Here is a 16,575-nt window from a genome sequence, read left to right as displayed (position 1 = left end):
GATGGCTGGAATAGAGGTTCTTGGAGTCCCGTGAGAAAGGGATTCCGGGTGAGACAGAGTAGCAGTAAGCGAGGTAGCTAGGTTCAATGAGGTAGTGATCTGTCAGAACAGATGGGCACCTCTCCAGAGTGCCTGGTCCACGTTCCTACTAGGAACCCTATACCTGTAGGGTGTGGGGCCCCAGTCTTCCCACCGTTTCTCCTTCCCCCTACCCTCTTTTCCTCAATGAAGGGCTTCCTGGGTGTGAAACAGGTGAACTTCCTCCTAAGGTTTTGTGTCCCAGTGTTAGACTGGGCACCCCCCTTGGCACCAGGCAGACATTCTCTGGGGCAGAAGGCTGATACATGGGCAAGACTGTTGTGTAAAATACCAGGCCACTACATTCCTATCCACAGGTGCTTTGCTTTCCTGAGGCCCCTTTCACACACATAGGCTCATTAAAAAAGTTTTATTTATTTTTAAAGTCCGAATTACAGAAAAAGGGAGAGAGAGAGACAGGGAAATCTTCCATCTGCTGGCTCACTCTTCGTATGGCTACAATGGCCGGCAGTGGGCTACACCGAAGCCAGGAGCTTCATCCAGGTCTCCCATGTGGGTGGCAGGTGCCCAAGCGCTTGGGTCATATTCTGCTGGTCTTCCCATGCCGTTAGCAGGGAACTAGCTCAGAGTATGGGATGCAGACGTTGCAGGCAGCGGCTTTCCCCACTATGCCACAGCGTCGATCCTGCATGAGCTAATTCCTGTCTTCCTGTTTAACTGTTGTATTTTTTTCCAGGATGTCATAGAGTTGAGTCAGCTTGGCTTCCCTTCCTCGGCAATATGCATTTTAGGCCCCTTCTTGTCTTCTCGTGGTTTGACAGCTCATTTCTTTCCATGCTGAACAACATCCTACTGTCTGGAGGCATCAGTTTGTCCAGTGAAGGACTTCTCGGTTGCTAGCCAAGTTTTGGCAGTTACGAATACAGCTGTGTGCAGGCTTCTGGGTGGACAGAGGATTTCAGTTCGTCTGGTGAACACTAAGGACTATCAATGCTGGATCTTTTGATATTTTTACGGTTTTTTAAAAGACTTATTTATTTAAAGCGTTAGAGAGATCTTCCATCTGCTGGTTCACTCTCCAGATGGCCACAACAGCCAGCGCTGGGCCAAGCTGAAGCCAAGAATCAGGAGTTTCTTCCAGGTCTCTCACTTGGGTGGAGGGGCCCAAACACTTGGGCGTCTTCTGCTGCTTTTCCCAGGCGACGGCAGGGAGCTGAATCAGCAGTGGGGCAGCAGGGACACGAACCGGCGTTCAGATGGGATGCCAGCGTTGCAGGTGGCGGCTTACCCCGCTATGCCACAACGCCGGACCCTGGTATGTTTAGTTTTTTAAGAAACTTCCTCAGGCAGAAGTTGAACCTACTACGCCAAGCCCTGGCCCCTCACATGAATCTTAAAGTCAGTTAGTCAGTGTCCACGAAATAAAACGACAGGGACCAGGTCTCCCGTGTGGGTGGCAGAGACCCAGCTACTTGAGTCATCGCCAGCTGCCTCCCAGGAAGCTGAAGGCAGGAGTGGAGCCAGGACTCAAACCCAGGCCCTCTGATATGGGGCACAAACGCCTCAACCAGCGACTGAATCACCAGGCTCTCCCTTGTTTAGCTTCTTAGTCATTGTTAGGACACAATGAAGATTCCTTATGCCAGACCAGAAACAAGAGGTCACATCTATATTTATCAAGTATATTGCTTTGTAAAGATTAGTTATTTATTTGTTTGTTCAAAAGGAGTGACAGACAGCAAGATGTCTTGCGTCCACTGTTTCACTCCCCCAAAGGGCTGCAATAGCCATGGCTGGACCAGGCCAAAACCCGGAGCCAGGAACCCACTGCCGTCACGGGCATGATAGCAGGCGGCTGGTTCGGAAGCAAAGCAGCCAGGGCTGAACGTGCAGCCCATATGGGATATGCCGACATCACCAACCGGGGCTTAACCCATTGTGTTACAACACCACCCCCGCATCCATTTATTTTAATGTGCTTTCCAGTCGTTTGTGTGCACACCCCAGGTTTGGGATCAGGCTCGGATTGACTCCTAGCTGTATCTTTTTATTGACTTGTTTTTTAAACAAACTGGAGCTGTGCAACTCCAGAGATGAATTGGAGACAGCAGCTGACAACCTTGCCGTGAAATTAAAGGCGATACAGCGCGCCTGGACGTGGCTGAGAGTCCTGGCACGGCGCCTCTTGCTCTTGTTTCCCTGGGGTTAGGGTTCCGTCAGCCAAGCTGAAGGACTTCTTCAACTCACAGGAGAACCTGTCTCGCATCACAAGGTTCTCTCTGCCGCAAACACTGCTGTCCCTCCAGGCGGGACTTTGGGAGGTCGGTGTTGTGCCCACCCCTGCTGTCCCTCCAGGCGGGACTTTGGGAGGTCGGTGTTGTGCCCACCCCACCATCCCCATCATCTTGCTCCTGATGAATGAATAAAGGCAGGAGTCAATTACTGGAGCCATCACACTGCCTCCTAGCGTCTACACTGGCAGGGAGTTTGAGTTAGGAGCTGGCTGGCACTGGGTGTTGAATCCAGGTACTCTGATAGAGGACACAGCCCTGGTCAATAGATTTTCCTTAAAGGATTTATTTCATTTATTGGGGAGGCAAAGTGACAGAGAGACAGGGAGAGAGATCTTCCATCTGCTGGTTCACTCCCTAGATGCTCACAACAGCGGGGGCAGGGCCAGCCCAACACCAGGAGCCAGGAACTCCATCCAGGTCTCCCACTGCTTGAGACGCCGTCTGTCGCCTTCCCAGGGCGCACAGAAGCAGGAAACTGGATGGAGAGCAGGGGTGGGGCTTGGACCAGGTACTCCAGTGTGGAACGAGGTGTCCCAAGCAGCATATCAGCCTCTGTGTCAAACGCTGCTCCTCTAGCAGATGTTGAAATCAGGAAATGCGATGCTCCTAGTTTATTCTTCTTTTCATCTGATATAATTTGTAATGTTTATTTTCTTCCATTTGAAGGGCAGAGTGATAGAGAAATCTTCCATCTGCTGCCTCACTTCCTGAATGCCTTTATCAGCCAGGTCCGGGTCAAGCCAAAAACAGGAGCCAGGAGCTTCATCCAGGTCTCCCACATGGGTGGCAGGGACCATCACCTGCTGCTTTCCCAGGGTGCACATCAGCAAGGAACTGGGTCAGAGCAGAGTAGCCAGGACTCCAACCAGCACCCTGACGCCGTGAGCTTCATCCAGGTCTCCCACATGGGTGACGGGGGCGGCCCAAACACTTGAGCCATCTTCAACTGTCCTCCCAGACGCAGTGGCAGGGAGGAGGATCAGAAGCAGAGCAGCCAGGACTCGAACCAGCGCCCATATGGGATGCCGGTGTCATGGGCAGTGGCCTAACCCCCTGCACCACAGCACCGTCTCTGCTCTATTTTGTTATCTTAGGATAGCAAACTGCTTTGTAGCTCAGTTGAATGCTTTGGAGAGTTCACTGGAGAAGCCTTGCCTCTGCTAATCCTGTTTATTTCTGTTGTTTATCAAATGATCTTTTTTCATTCTCTTGTAATTTTTTATGTTTTCAAAGATTTGTGTATTTGAAAGGCAAAGTGACAGAGAGAAAGAGGGAGAGACAAAGAGTGAGAGATCTTCCATCTGCTGGTTCACTCCCCAAATGGCCGCGGTGGCTGGGGCTGAGCCAGGCCAACGCCAAGAGCCTGGAACTCAATCCAGGTCTCCCATGTGGAAGGCAGGGGTCCAAGTACTTGGGCCATCTTCCAGTGCTTTCTCAGGTGCTTTGACAAGAAACTAAATCAGAAGTGGAGTAGCTGGGACGCGAACTAGTGCTCCAACATAAGATGTTGGTGTTGGCCGGCACCATGGCTCACTAGGCTAATCCTCTGCCTGCGGCACCAGCACCCCGGTTCTAGTCCTGGTTGGGGTGCCGGGTTCTGTCCCGGTTGCTCCTCTTCCAGTCCAGCTCTCTGCTGTGGCCCGGGAAGGCAGTGGAGGATGGCCCAAGTCCTTGGGCCCTGCACCCACATGGGAGAGCAGGAGGAAGCACCTGGCTCCTGGCTTCGGATCGGCACAGCTGCTGGCTGTAGCAGCCCTTTGGGGGAGTGAACCAACGGCAAAGGAAGACCTTTCTCTCTGTCTCTCTCTCACTAACTCTGCCTGTCAAAAAAAAAAAAAAAAAAAAGATGTTGGTGTTGCAAGTGCTGACGACCTGCTACACCTGGTGTTGGCCCCATAATCTCTGTTTTGATTGTTATAAGGGAGCATTTTTTAGAGCAAGAGACAGAGGCTTACGTCTAATAAGTCCGGTCTCAAGCTGGTCTGTGGGGAGCAACTCGGACTAGACTAAGTTACTGGAATTAAGACTTATTCTATGCATCTGCTCTCCCACAATATGGCGCTGGGAGAGGAGTAAACAGCTTCTACACAGCTGCCTCCAGTTCGACCAATAACCTGCAGGAGCTGATCCTGCTCCTGATTGGAGGAGAGCAGCGTACTCGGCGTGTGGGTAGCAGAGTTGGGATTGGTGGAAGAGGACTATAAAGGAGGAGAGAGACAACATGCACCAGGAACATCTAAGGGGAACGCCTGAGGAACATCTGAGCAGCCCCCGAGAGAGCCGGCCGGCGGTGTGCCGCTCCCCCGCGGAAGTGGGGAAAGTGGCAGGGGGAACCGCCCTTCCACGGAGGTGGAGGGACGGCAGCCAACCCGGGAAGAACCAGCAGCAAACCCGGGAAGGGGCCAAGCAGACAAAAGAACAACGCAGGGTCTAGTGTCGTTCCTCCGCGAAGAGGGGGAGCTACACTGGTCCCCCGATCTCTAGTAACCTTTTAGTGTAAGTGTATCCTTACGCAATATGCAAGATGCACTGAACAGGTGAAATTCAAATTGAGATGAATCTTTTTTTAATCTTGCAACACTAATGGCTGTGGGTGGAGCAAAGGCAGGCATGGCCAGGTTGCTTTGAATCTCATACAGTGAATTGGCTGAGGCACAAACCACACAAGTTTATTATAGGAAAGAAAGCACGCCCCTTCAGAATCAGGAGTGAGCCAGCAGATCAGAGACCTGGGCCCCCAAACATCAGTAGTTACACCTTTTAGGGGGTGGTCGGGTATTGGGTGAGGGGCCCTCAGTGTCTCTCCCTCTGGAAGATTTGTTGATTTATTTGAGAGGCATAGTTATAAACAGAGAAAGAGAGAGAGTTTTTTCATCCATTGGTTCACTCCCCAGATGGCCACAACGGCCGGAGCTGGGCCAGACCGAAGCCAGGAGCCAGGAGCTTCTTCTGGGTCTCCCACGTGGGTGCAGGGGCCCAAGCACTTGGGCCATCTTCTATTGCTTTCCCAGGTGCATTAGCAGGGAGCTGGATTGGAAGTGGAGCAGCCGGGACTCAAACCGATGCCCATATGGGAAGCCAGCGCTGCAGGTAGAGACTTAAGTGCCAGGCCACAGCGCCGGCCCCTAGCGTGTTTCTGAGGTCATCTGTCTGACATGTAGGTCATCCAGCCGTTGGCATATCTATACTCACAGCTGCTAAGTGAAGTTTTTTCCATGCTTCCAATTTTTAAACTTGCAATTTTTTTCTCAACTCCAAGTAGCCCTTCTCTGTCTTTTCTCTCAAGGCCAAAGATAAGGGAGGCAGAGGAAGAGAAAAAGAGAAACAGACTGAGATTGTGGGAGTTTGTAATTTTTTTTAGCTTCCTGGAGGGAGGGAGGAGGAGACAGAGATCTTCCACCTGCTTGTTCACTCCCAAATGATCTCAACAGCCAGGGTAAGCCAGCCTGAAGCCAGGAGCCTGGAACTCCACCTGGGCCTCCCATGTGGGTGCAGGGGCCCAAGCACTTGAGCCGTCTTCCACTGCTTTCCCAGACGCATTAGTAGGGAGCTTGACAGAAGAGGAGCAGCCAGGACACAAGCCAGGGCCCGTATGGGATGCTGGCACTGCAGACAGAGGCATAACCTACTATGCCACACACAGCGCCAGCCCCGTACAGTTCTTCTTTGTTAAGATTTATTTATTTATCTGAAAGGCAGATCCGGAGAGAGAGAGAGAGAGAGAGAGAGAGAGAGAGAGAGAGAGAGAGAGATCAATCTTCCATCCTCTGGTTCAATCCCCAGATGGCTGCAATGGCCAGTGCTAGGCCAGGCTGAAGTCAGGAGCCAGGGGCTTCATTCGGGTCTCCTGTGTGGGTGCAGGGGCTCAAACACTTGGGTCATCTCCCCCCGCTTTTCCCTGGCCAGTAGCTGGGAGCTGGAGCTGCCGGGACATGAACCAGTGCCCATATGGAACACAGGTGTTGCAGGCAGTGGCTTCACCTGCTATGCCACAACGCAGGCCCCTAATTTTGCCTGTTCTGGACACTTCATATAGATGAAATCAAACATGACTACTTTGATAAGTTTGTGGAAACTGAATTCAAAAATAAGCTTATCAAGCTGCAAACGCTTTGCTTCCCGTGTACGCTACCCATTTTCCACGAACTTTTGTAAGATCTAGCATCTGCTTAATTTCTAAAAAATCTTGCACCAAAATGAACTTATCTCTTAACTCCAGTTTCCACAAATTTTGTGAGATGCACACATACAATATGTGGTCTTTTGTGTCTTTTTTTTTTTTAAGATTTATTAGTTTATTTGAAAGGCAGAGAGGGGGTCCATCTTCCATCTGCTGGTTCATCCCAAAAATGCCCACAACAGCCAGGGCTGGGCCAGGCCAAAGAGCAGGAACCTGGGGGCCAGAGCCGTGGCTCACTTGGTTAATCCTCTGCCTGCAGCGCCGGTATCCCATATGGGCACTGGGTTCTAGTCCCGGCTACTCCTCTTCCAGTCCAGCTCTCTGCTGTGGCCCGGGAAGGCAGTGGAGGATGGCCCAAGCGCTTGGGCCTGCACCTGCATGGGAGACCAGGAGGAAGCACCTGGCTCCTGGCTTCAGATTGGCACAGCTCCGGCCATAGCAGCCATTTGTGGGGTGAACCAACAGAGGGAAGACCTTTCTCTCTGTCTCTCTCTCTCACTGTCTAACTCTATCTGTCAAATAAATAAAAATTAAAAAAAAAAAAAGAGCAGCAACCTGAAGCTCCATCCTGGTCTCCCCGGTGGGTGACAGGGCCACAAGTAGTTGGGTCATTGTCCACGTCCTTCCCAGGTGCATTAGCAGGGAGCTGTATGGAAAGTGGAGCAGCTGGGACTTGCTCTGAAACGGGATGTGGGTGTCCCTGGCTGTAGCCTAGCCCACGGTGCCACAGTGTCCACCTGGCTGTTTTCACTGAACATGTTTCAAGGCTCCTCTGTGTTTTGGGATACAAAATAAACCACTACAAGAATGGCTGAAGAGCGGGCCTTGTAGGGAGCAGGTTAACCACCATCCCTTGGGGCACCCACATTGGAGTGCCGGGGATCCAGTCCCACCTCCGCTTCTGATCCGGCTTCCTGCTAAGTGCTTCCCAGGAAGCAGCAGATCATGGCTCAAGACTCAGGTCCCTGCCCTGCATGTGGGAGACCAGGATGGGCTCCTGCCTGCTGACTTTGGCCAGGCCCAGCCCTGGCCGTTGAAGCCATTTATGGAATGAACTAGCAGATGGAAGGTCTGTGTGTGTGTGGCTGTCTGTCTGTCTTTCTGTCTCTCCTTCTCTGTCACTCTGCCTTTCAAATGAATAAACAAATCTTGAAGAAACTTGAGCCACAGTCTGGTATCAGCCTCCAGTCCCACCGTGGCTGCAGGACCTGAGCCGCAGATCACAGCTCTGAGCTGTGAACCTTCTCTCACCCAAGCTGCCCCCAGAGCTCACAGTGTTGTCTAATGTGCCAGCCCCAGGGGACGGAGGTGCTCCCTCCCCTCTCAGGAAGGCTTGGCTCAGGCATCCCTGGCCTGGAGGGGCTTCTCTCACCCCTGGCTCTGGACCCCTCCCTCCCATACGCACCTGCCCACAATTCACTGGAGGACGTGTTTGTGTGTCGCTCCCTCAACCCTGGAAAGCAGGGTTTTAAACACTGAGTCCCCCAGGCCGGGTCAGAGGATTCTCCCTGCCAGAGGCCAAGGCACACAGCAAAGCCATCGGGCCTTGGCCCAGGCAGACTGCCTGAGAACAGTGGCTGCACCCTCTGCCCCCCCGCCCCAGGAAAACCCAACTCAAGACTGGGCCCCAGGGGGCAGCCAGACGGGTGACAGCTTCACTCAAGACACAAAACAAAGTGTGCACCCACAGGACGCAGGATGTCTGGTAGTGTGTTTATTCACACCGCCACGCAGCTGGTTAGAACCCTCTCTATTGCACTCAATAAATGGCTCTTAAGCAAGCAGGCAAGCGCATCACAGGGCGTTAATGTTAAAGACAGACATTTCAACACGGGATGTGGAGAAAGCACTGGGAACACCAGCCCCTGTGCCGGCACCCGCTCTGCTCTCTGCTCCCAGGAGACGGCCCTGTTTGTCCCATAGGCCCAGGTGTCCCAGACCCCCAGGGCACACAGCTCAGCCCCGCTCCCGCAGTGGGACCCCCTGGGGACCAGCACCCTGGGCTGTTTCACCCTTCACTCCTGGCTGCTCTGGGCTGTCAGCGAGACTGCACAGGCCCTGATGGGGCCCGCTCTCGTGTTTCCCCAGCCAGTCAGCACCCACACGGGGCCTGCCACCCGCGGGGCGTGGGGGCTTCCAGAGAGTTCCTCAGAGGCCCTCAGGGCCTCCTCCCTCCAGCAGCTCCTGTGGGGGCCCCCACCGCAGTCAGCACGCAGAGGGACAAGTCCAGAGGAGGGGGCAGGCTGGGTTCCTCCGGTTTGCCCACGGCCCAGAGAGCACAGAATCAGCCTGACCAGCGGCTGTGAGCTTCAGGCAGAAGTACAGCCCCCTGCACAGGTCCCCAGGTCAGGCTGCCCGGTTAGGCCCGGGGCACAGTCTAGGCCTCGAAGCGCAGCTTTGCTTGGAAGTGTTCACAGCGGGCGTGCTTCATGGTCAGCCCGTAGATGGGGGTCATGTCCACCGTCGTGCCGGGCGACACGCTGAATTCCACCTGCTGCAGCAGCGTGGCCAGGAAGAGGAAGACCTCCAGGCGGCCGATGGTCTCCCCGATGCACTTGCGTTTGCCCAGCCCAAAGAGCAGCACCTTCTCCGTCAGCGCCTTGTCCACCGCGCCGCTGGGGGTGAGAAATCGCTCGGGCCGGAAGGCTTCGGGGTCACCCCACAGCTCCCTGGAACCAGAGGGAGGCAGCTGCTTGGGTTGAGCCCCCCAGGAGACCGGCTGAGACAGCCGCCCACACCCAGGAGGCTCGGAGCCGTCCCTGTCCCTCCCAACTCACGGGTCGTGGTTGTTCTGCCACTGGTTCACGAAGACACAGCGTCCCTTGGGGATGTAAAAGCCACCCAGACTGGTGTCCCTTGTGGTGCTGCAGAGGGAGGAGGCTCAGTCAGGCTCCTGGCCACAGGAGAATGAACCCCTGTCTCCCACCACCACCCTAACCAAGCACGCGGACTGCAGCGATGCCCGGGAGGCAGGACTGGATCCTCGGAGCCTCACCTGTGGGGGATGGTGAAGGGGAGGAAAGAGGTGTGTCGGAAGGTCTCCATGATGACGGCCTCCAGGTAGGGCAGCTGGGGTCTGTCGGAGAACCGCGGCCGCCGCGCCCTGCCAACCACAGCGTCTGCAGAGCACCCGGGGGCGGTGGATCAGGGGCTGCACAGACCTGGCCTGGGAAGGCCGCCTCAAGCCTTTGAAGGCCGTCCCCACCACCTACCCAGCTCCTCCTGGATCTTTCTCTGTATGCTGGGCTTGGTCACCAGGTACATGAGGCTCCACGAGATGGCAGTTGTGACCGTGTCAAACCCTGGGCGGCACAGAAGAGAGGGAAAATGACTCAGCTGGCGAGCCAGGGCACGTGGGTGCTGCGAGGGTGCGGGGACGGGGGGTAGCTCCTACCAGCTCCGAAGAGGTCCAAGACAATACCAACGGTCTTCTCGTCCGACACCTGGACGTTGGCATTCTCGTCCAACCTGTCCACCCGGTAGTGCTTGATCAGGCTGTCCGTGATGTCCCGGATGTGGCCCTGGGGGGGGGGGCGGGGCGCGCAGGTGAGCGCTATCCCACCTGGAGCCTCGCTCCCACGAGCACCCCCTGCAGCCGCCCCTCGAAGGCTCTGGCCTGCCTTAGAACGCAGTAGCCCGACTCAAGCGACACGGATGCACCGAGCGCGGCGCTATTACCGGGATGTGCTTCCCACCCTTTTCCTTCCCGGCCCCCGAAACCGCTGGTGCAGGAGCCTGCGGTGAGCGGCCACTGCTGTCTGGCTCGTGGAGAGGTTCCAGGTCCTCGGCTGACTTCTGAACCCCAGGCGATGCCTCCCTGAGGCCTTGCCAAGCCCCCCAGGGCCCTCCGCCTCCCCGGCCCTGCGGCCCGTCTCCCGTACCTTCTCGAAGCTTCTGCAGTGCTCCTTGACCCTCTCCTGGGTGAAACTGTAGAACCTCTCGTTCAGGTCCTTGAAGGTGTCCAGGGCAGGGTTGGGCAGGTAGCGGAGGATGGGGAAGAAGTCGGCGGGGCTTCCGGAGGCCGCCACCTTCCCGAACTCATCGTTCAGGTTGACGAGGCTCAGCAGCTCCTGGTCGTCGTGGTCATAGCGCCGGCCAAAGCACATGGCACAGATGACATTGGCCACGGACATCACCACGTACCTGTAGGGGTCGAAGCGCCCCGCTGCCGCCATCAGCTCCTGGAACTTGCTGATGAGGTTCTCGGCCTCCTGGCTCACGTGCTCCTCCAGGTAGCAGGAGCTGGAGGAGGCGGGGTCGGAGGCCACGGAGAAACTGTTCAGGGCGTTCTGGGCCAGGCGCCGGCGGGCGGCCCACACGGGCCCCGAGTCTGAGCCGAAGATCATGCTCTGGCCCTCGGTGACGAAGGAGAAGCTGTAGAGGTCAGGCCGGCCCTTGAAGTCGTCGCCCTGCCGCACCAAGGCCTGCTTGATGGTGTCCAGGCCGCTGAGCACCACCACGGGCGTGGAGCCCAGGCGGATCTGGAACACGTCCCCGTAGCGCCGGCTCAGCCGCGCCAGCGCCACGTGCGGGTTCTTGCCCAGCGTCAGCACATGCCCGAGCAGGGGCCAGCCCCAGGGTCCCGGCAGACGCTTCAGGCCTTTGGGGACCCGAGGTTTTGAGGCTCCAGCCACCCAGAACACCAGGCAGAAGACGGCAGAGGCCAGGAGCAGCTCGGTGGCTGAGATGAAGGTGGGGAGTCCAAAATCGGAAACCATGGCGGACGTGGGGGTCTCCCTGGTGGCTGCAGGAAGAAAGCAACGCAGCCGTCAGGTGAGGGATGAGGGGGAGCCTCCCCACCCAGAGCGCCTCACTAGGCGCACACCGGAGCAAGCTATGGGGAGAAGCCACTTGTTGAGCTGCCCTACTGTGCGCCAAGAACGTCCTAGTCATTCTCTGTTCAGTAACGGCCACAAGCCTGCCAGGGAGGCCAAGGTGAGGCTCAGAGAGGGCAGGTGATTCGCCCAAGGTCGCAGAGCCAGGAAGTGGCAGCTGCAGACTCAGCTGCTGCAGGGGTCCACAGCGTGTCTCCCCCCACCTCCCCGTGAGTCCCACCCGGCGCTGGAGCCATTGCATCCACACAGTTTCCTGCCCGTGAATGGCGTCCTCAATGTCCAAGTGGCCCATGGCACGCTGGAATAAGCACAGGATTGGAGGGTAGCATACCGAGTCCCACCTCTCTCGTTCGGGACCCTCGCAATCAGCCAGTCTTCTGGCCTCATTGCACGCTTGGGGAAGGCTGACCTGCAGAGGGGGCACGGACTGGCCCTGAGCCTCCTGGGGACAGTGCTGAGCCGGGGCTCGCCCCCCCCCCCCCCAGCAGGCTGCGAGCCTCTAAGGAGCCCTGGAGGAATTCTCCCAGAACCCTGCCTTTTTTTTTTTTTTTTTTTTTTTTTTTTTTTTTTTTTTTTGACAGGCAGAGTGGACAGTGAGAGAGAGAGAGAGAGACAGAGAGAAAGGTCTTCCTTTTGCCGTTGGTTCACCCTCCAATGGCCGCCGCGGCTGGCGTACCACACTGATCTGAAGGCAGGAGCCAGGTGCTTCTCCTGGTCTCCCATGGGGTGCAGGGCCCAAGCACTTGGGCCATCCTCCACTGCACTCCCGGGCCACAGCAGAGAGCTGGCCTGGAAGAGGGGCAACTGGGACAGAATCCGGCGCCCCGACCGGGACTAGAACCCGGTGTGCCGGCGCCGCAAGGCGGAGGATTAGCCCGACGCCGCAAGGCGGAGGATTAGCCTAGTGAGCCACGGCGCCGGCCGAACCCTGCTTCTTTGCTGCTCCATCCCAGGGTCTACGCTGGGCAGGCAGCGCAAAGGCCACTGCCAAAGCCACACCGCTCTCAGCCCAGCCCTCTGAGCTCCTCCCACCCGCCCTTTATAAGCGGCTGGAGATCAGGTGAAGAAATCCCGGCCAGGATTTTCGTTGAGCTCAACTCTCAATGAATGAAGAGTCCCCGCCTCCCCCTTCTGCTGGTCCCCAGGGGCAAGAGTCAATGGAAGACTCCCACCAGGCCACCCGAACCCAGGGAGTCAGGAATGGACCTGAACCCAGCAGAAGCGGAGACAGTACTGCCTGCAGGCTTGGTCTAGGAAGGGCGAGTGCATCGTGGACCATTCTGTCCACGGATCGGGCTCTGCCTGGGGCCCCGGGCTGTAGGTAGGTCAGGAGGCCCGGTGCTGGGGTTCAGGTGGGTGTCGATGGTCATTTTACCTTTCTGCAAGAGAAAGCAGACCAAGAGCCACCCAGCTGTGCCCTGTTGGAGGAGCCGCCCACTCCGTCTTACAGTAGGGGCTCCACGTTCCCACCTCAAGCCCCAGAGCCCCCTGCTGCTGTCGGCAGGTTTCCTGCAGGAGCCGAATCCCCAGGTACACTAGATTCTAAGTCCCTGGATGAGCAGGGCCACTGCCAGGCCTTGGTGGCCACGGGGCCCCCTTCTGCTCAGTGGGTGTCCGGGGACCTCCAGCTATGTGCCACGGGAGGAGGCGAAGGCCCATGGACTTGGCTGTCCCACAGCTGCCTGCCTGCAGAGGAGCCCACAGACAGGGAAAGTGGCTGGGGAGAGCACAGGTGTGTGTGTGTGTGTCCTACTCAGAACAGCGCTCTGGTAAGCAGTACTTGGGAAAGAGGAGCCCACTGGGGCTGCCCTTAGATAGGGCACGGTACAGCTGGAAGAACCTGGCAGGCTCCCTGGGTCTGCCCTCCCACCCAGAGAAGACCCCTCCCCCAACACAGAGCCTCTACCCCCCAGGTGGCCCCGATGGGGGCAGCCCCAAGCTTGCCCAGGGTGTGTGGGCATGGAGCTGGAGCTGCCCGTGGAGTCCCGACCAGGGCTGGTGTCTGTACGCACAGGTCTGGGACGCGTCGTAGGAACTGGGCTAAGTCCTGTCCTTCCCCCGGCCTCAGTGCCCCTACTGGGGGCTGCACTGACTGGCCACTGAGGACAATCCCGGCCTCTGCTGCTCCCTAGGAAACCCTGTAGGCACCAAAATGTTCCTTTCACAGGGAGTGAAAGGAACACTCACCTGCACTCACCTGCGGATGCAAGGTGCCGAGCTCCTCTGGAAGTGAGAGGGTGAGAGGAGACTCCAAGGCACGGTCACCTCCAGGGTGAGGGCCAGGGCACTGCCACCTTTATAGGAGGCTGCGTGTGGCCACGCCTCCTTTACTGGAGGGGGGGAGGGAGGGGCTGCCCCCAGTGGGTGGGGGGGAGAGGGAGGGCTGCGGGGCGGGGGGCTGGGCCCTCCAGGGTGGGACGAGAAGGGGGAGGAGGGGACAGACAAGACCTCCACAGGGAGGCCTCATCTAGGTGCCTGCACATAAGGGGTGGAGGCTGCGGATACCTGGGACCCCCAGTTACAAGGCACCCCCTTATGCATCGCGGGGGTTTGAGGCAGAAGCCGGAGCTCACCCGGAAAAGGGGGCCTGAGGGGCTCCGTCGGGAGATCCGGATCTCCCGACATCATTTTTGCACCGACCGGCACACGGCGGTGCCAGTCCCCCTTCCCCCATTCGCTGCCCAGCCAACCGGCCAGGCGGGGCGGGGCTGCCCGCTGGCGACCGCTCCCCCGGGGTTACTGAGTCCCTGCTCGCGTGAGAAGCTCAGCGACCCTGTGCCCGAGGTCACGGCCGCCGGAAGGCCAGAGGCGCCGCTGAGCTGGCCCCGTCCCCCAGGGCGCGACGACCCGGCGAAGCTCGCGCTCACGGACCGAGGGTCGCGCGGGCTCTCCGGGCGCCGCCTCCGGGGTCAGGCGCGTGGCGACCCAGGGCCACCTCCCGCCGGACCCTGGCCCTCGAGGTTGCCCCTGGGCTCCAGGAAGGAGGCCAGGGGGTCGCTAGTACTTTGCGGGGGCTACAGAGCGCAAGGGCTAGAGGGGGCCCCCCGGGACCGGCCAGGGTGCGAGGGGGGAATGCGAAGGGGCGCGGAGGCTCCCCCGCCCGCGTCGGAGCACCTGCAGGCTTGCAGAGGCCAGAGGTCGCGCGGCCCCTCCCCGCGCCACCTGGCCGGGGGCGCGGCGCCCAGGAGTTGCGTGAGAAGGGCTTGGAGGCCCGCGCAGCCAACTCGCCGCCCGGGTCCCTGGCTGGGCACGGGTCCCGGCGCAGTCACGCGAAGTGGGGGGAGGGGGCCAGGGGCGCGGCTCTTAAAGGGCCAGGGCCTCGCCCGAGCGTCGCAGGCGCGCGATTGGAGAGGGGGCGAGGCGGGCAAAGGGCCCGGGCTTGCGTGCGGAGCTCGCCTCGGCCTGCGCGTCCCGTCCGCGCTCTGGGTCTACGCCCAAGGCTGCCTCGTCCGACGCCGCGCTGTCCGTGCGAGGCCGAACCCTCCCGACCTGGGGTGTCTGGGGACAAAAGCCGTGTTTGCGTGTCTGGCTCAACCTGTCCCCAGCTCACTCATCACTCCGCCAGCCCCAGCCCCGCGAACGGCGTCGGCGGCGTGGTCCGCACTGGCCCAGGCCCAGAACCCGGCCTCGCCTGCTCCTCACCCACCTCTCCCTTGCGCAAAATAAGTAGCAAGCGCCTACTGTGCGCCAGGCACAGGGGGCCTGCGCCCCGAGGGAGGGAACCAGGTAGAAAGCGAAGGAGCAGGTTGCAATTCAGACAAAGCGGGGTGGTCATCGGGGCGCGTGGATGAAGGCAGCACCTGGTGCAGGCAGCGGCCGGTTTTGGGGTGGAGGTGGGAGTGGAGGGAGCAGAACCAGGGCACTGGAATGGTGCCTCCCCCCCCCCCCCCGTGCACGAGAGACCTAGCAGCAAGGCTGAGGTGGGTGGGTGGGGTCCTGGGGGAGCAGCCCTGCCGTGTGGGGGGAGCCCTTGGCTGAGCAGCACGGGGCTGCCTCTGCGAGCCATGGAGACGCTGCTGGGGTCCGATTGGAGCAAGACCACGCCCATCATTCTGATGACAGCCACCTGAGAGCGAGGGCAGGTGTCGCCAACACCACACCTGTGCACTCAGCCTCTGGCCTGAGTTCCCACCTTCTTTATGCTCCTTCCACCTCCTCCACCAGGCAGCACCCCGAGTGTTTGTTTCAAAAATACAAAACCTCAGCCCGGGGCTGCAGCTCAATAGGCTAATCCTCCGCCTGCGGTGCCGGCACCCCGGGTTCTAGTCCCGGTTGGGGCGCCGGGTACTAGTCCCAGTGGCTCCTCTTCCAGTCCAGCTCTCTGCTGTGGCCCGGGACGGCAGAGGAGGATGGCCCAAATGCTTGGGCCCTGCACCCCATGGGAGACCAGGAGGAAGCACTTGGCTCCTGGCTTCGGATCGGCCATTAGGGGGATGAACCAACAGAAGGAAGACCTTTCTCTCTGTCTCTCTCTCTCACTGTCTAACTCTACCTGTCAAAAAAAAAGTTTTAAAAAAATGCAAAACCTCATTTAAAAAATTATTTATTTATTTATTTACTTATTTATTTGAAAGGCAGAGTTACAAAGAGGCAGAGAGAGAGAGAGAGGTCTTCGACCCACTGGTTCACTCCTCAGATGGCCACAACGGTCAGAGCTGCACCGGTCTGAAGCCAGGAGCCAGGAGCTTCCTCTGGGTCTCCCACATGGGTGCAGGGGCCCAAGGACTTGAGCCATTTTTCGCTGCTGTCCCAGGCCATAGCAGAGAGCTGGATTGGAAGTGGAGCAGCCGGGACTTGAACAGGGATGCTGGCACTGCAGGTGGTGGCTTTACCTGCTATGCCACAGCGCGGACCCCAAAACCTCATTTCAAAATCACCCTCTTGCCTGAGCCCCTCTCGTAGCTCCCACCACCCCGAGAAGGGTTATCAGACTCCTGAGCAGAGCCTGCCGGGCCTCTCCCTCTAACTTTGCACGCTCCTCTCACGCCACCTCCTCCAGGGTGCCTTCCTGGATCCTGTCCTCAGCTGAGATTTGCTTCCAGCCCTTCTCCTTGGCCATCGGACCCTTGCTGTGACATGCCCCCACACACACACAACCTGCCACTTCTTCCTCCGTGCCCTAACGTGGGGAAGAACCAAGTGGGAAGTGGGTCTGTGAGCACCGTCCTGGCGAGACACTGACTTACAGATGGGACACAAGGAAGGTGACATCACCCCCAAAATGCAG

At 58.4% G+C, this 16,575-nt stretch overlaps 1 protein-coding gene across 2 annotated transcripts; it reads right to left on the bottom strand.

Annotated features, from left to right (window-relative positions):
• Positions 1-8,212: 8,212 nt before the first annotated feature.
• On the bottom strand, positions 8,213-13,617 carry LOC149123227 (cytochrome P450 1A1-like). Of its 2 annotated transcripts, none has more exons than XM_089310861.1 (7): positions 13,536-13,617; positions 10,395-11,257; positions 9,908-10,034; positions 9,726-9,815; positions 9,509-9,632; positions 9,291-9,377; positions 8,213-9,182 (listed from the first exon to the last, which is right to left on the bottom strand). In XM_089310861.1, exons 2-7 carry the CDS (start codon positions 11,229-11,231, stop codon positions 8,891-8,893), a joined length of 1,557 nt encoding a protein of 518 aa, XP_089166987.1. In that variant the 5' UTR covers positions 11,232-11,257; positions 13,536-13,617; the 3' UTR covers positions 8,213-8,890. The 2 variants fall into 2 exon arrangements, with proteins under 2 accessions (XP_089166987.1, XP_089166986.1); XM_089310860.1 differs by having other exon boundaries at positions 13,546-13,617.
• Between the last annotated feature and the right edge of the window lie 2,958 nt (positions 13,618-16,575).

This window comes from Oryctolagus cuniculus, chromosome 12, assembly GCF_051225735.1.
Source record: "Oryctolagus cuniculus isolate XC-2025 breed Fujian yellow rabbit chromosome 12, ASM5122573v1, whole genome shotgun sequence".
Classification (NCBI taxonomy): Eukaryota; Metazoa; Chordata; class Mammalia; order Lagomorpha; family Leporidae; genus Oryctolagus; species Oryctolagus cuniculus.
This window is presented reverse-complemented; position numbering and strand designations above follow the sequence as displayed.

What these genes read in the sequence shown, in the direction of transcription:
- LOC149123227 (XM_089310861.1), bottom strand. Translation starts at nt 11,231, where the DNA reads ATGGTTTCCGATTTTGGACTCCCCACCTTCATCTCAGCCACCGAGCTG. An exon ending in AAAGATCCAGGAGGAGCTGG is followed by an intron (nt 9,633 to 9,725) that starts GTAGGTGGTGGG and finishes GGTGCTCTGCAG; the next exon opens with ACGCTGTGGTTGGCAGGGCG. An exon ending in TGGCAGAACAACCACGACCC is followed by an intron (nt 9,183 to 9,290) that starts GTGAGTTGGGAG and finishes CTCTGGTTCCAG; the next exon opens with GGAGCTGTGGGGTGACCCCG.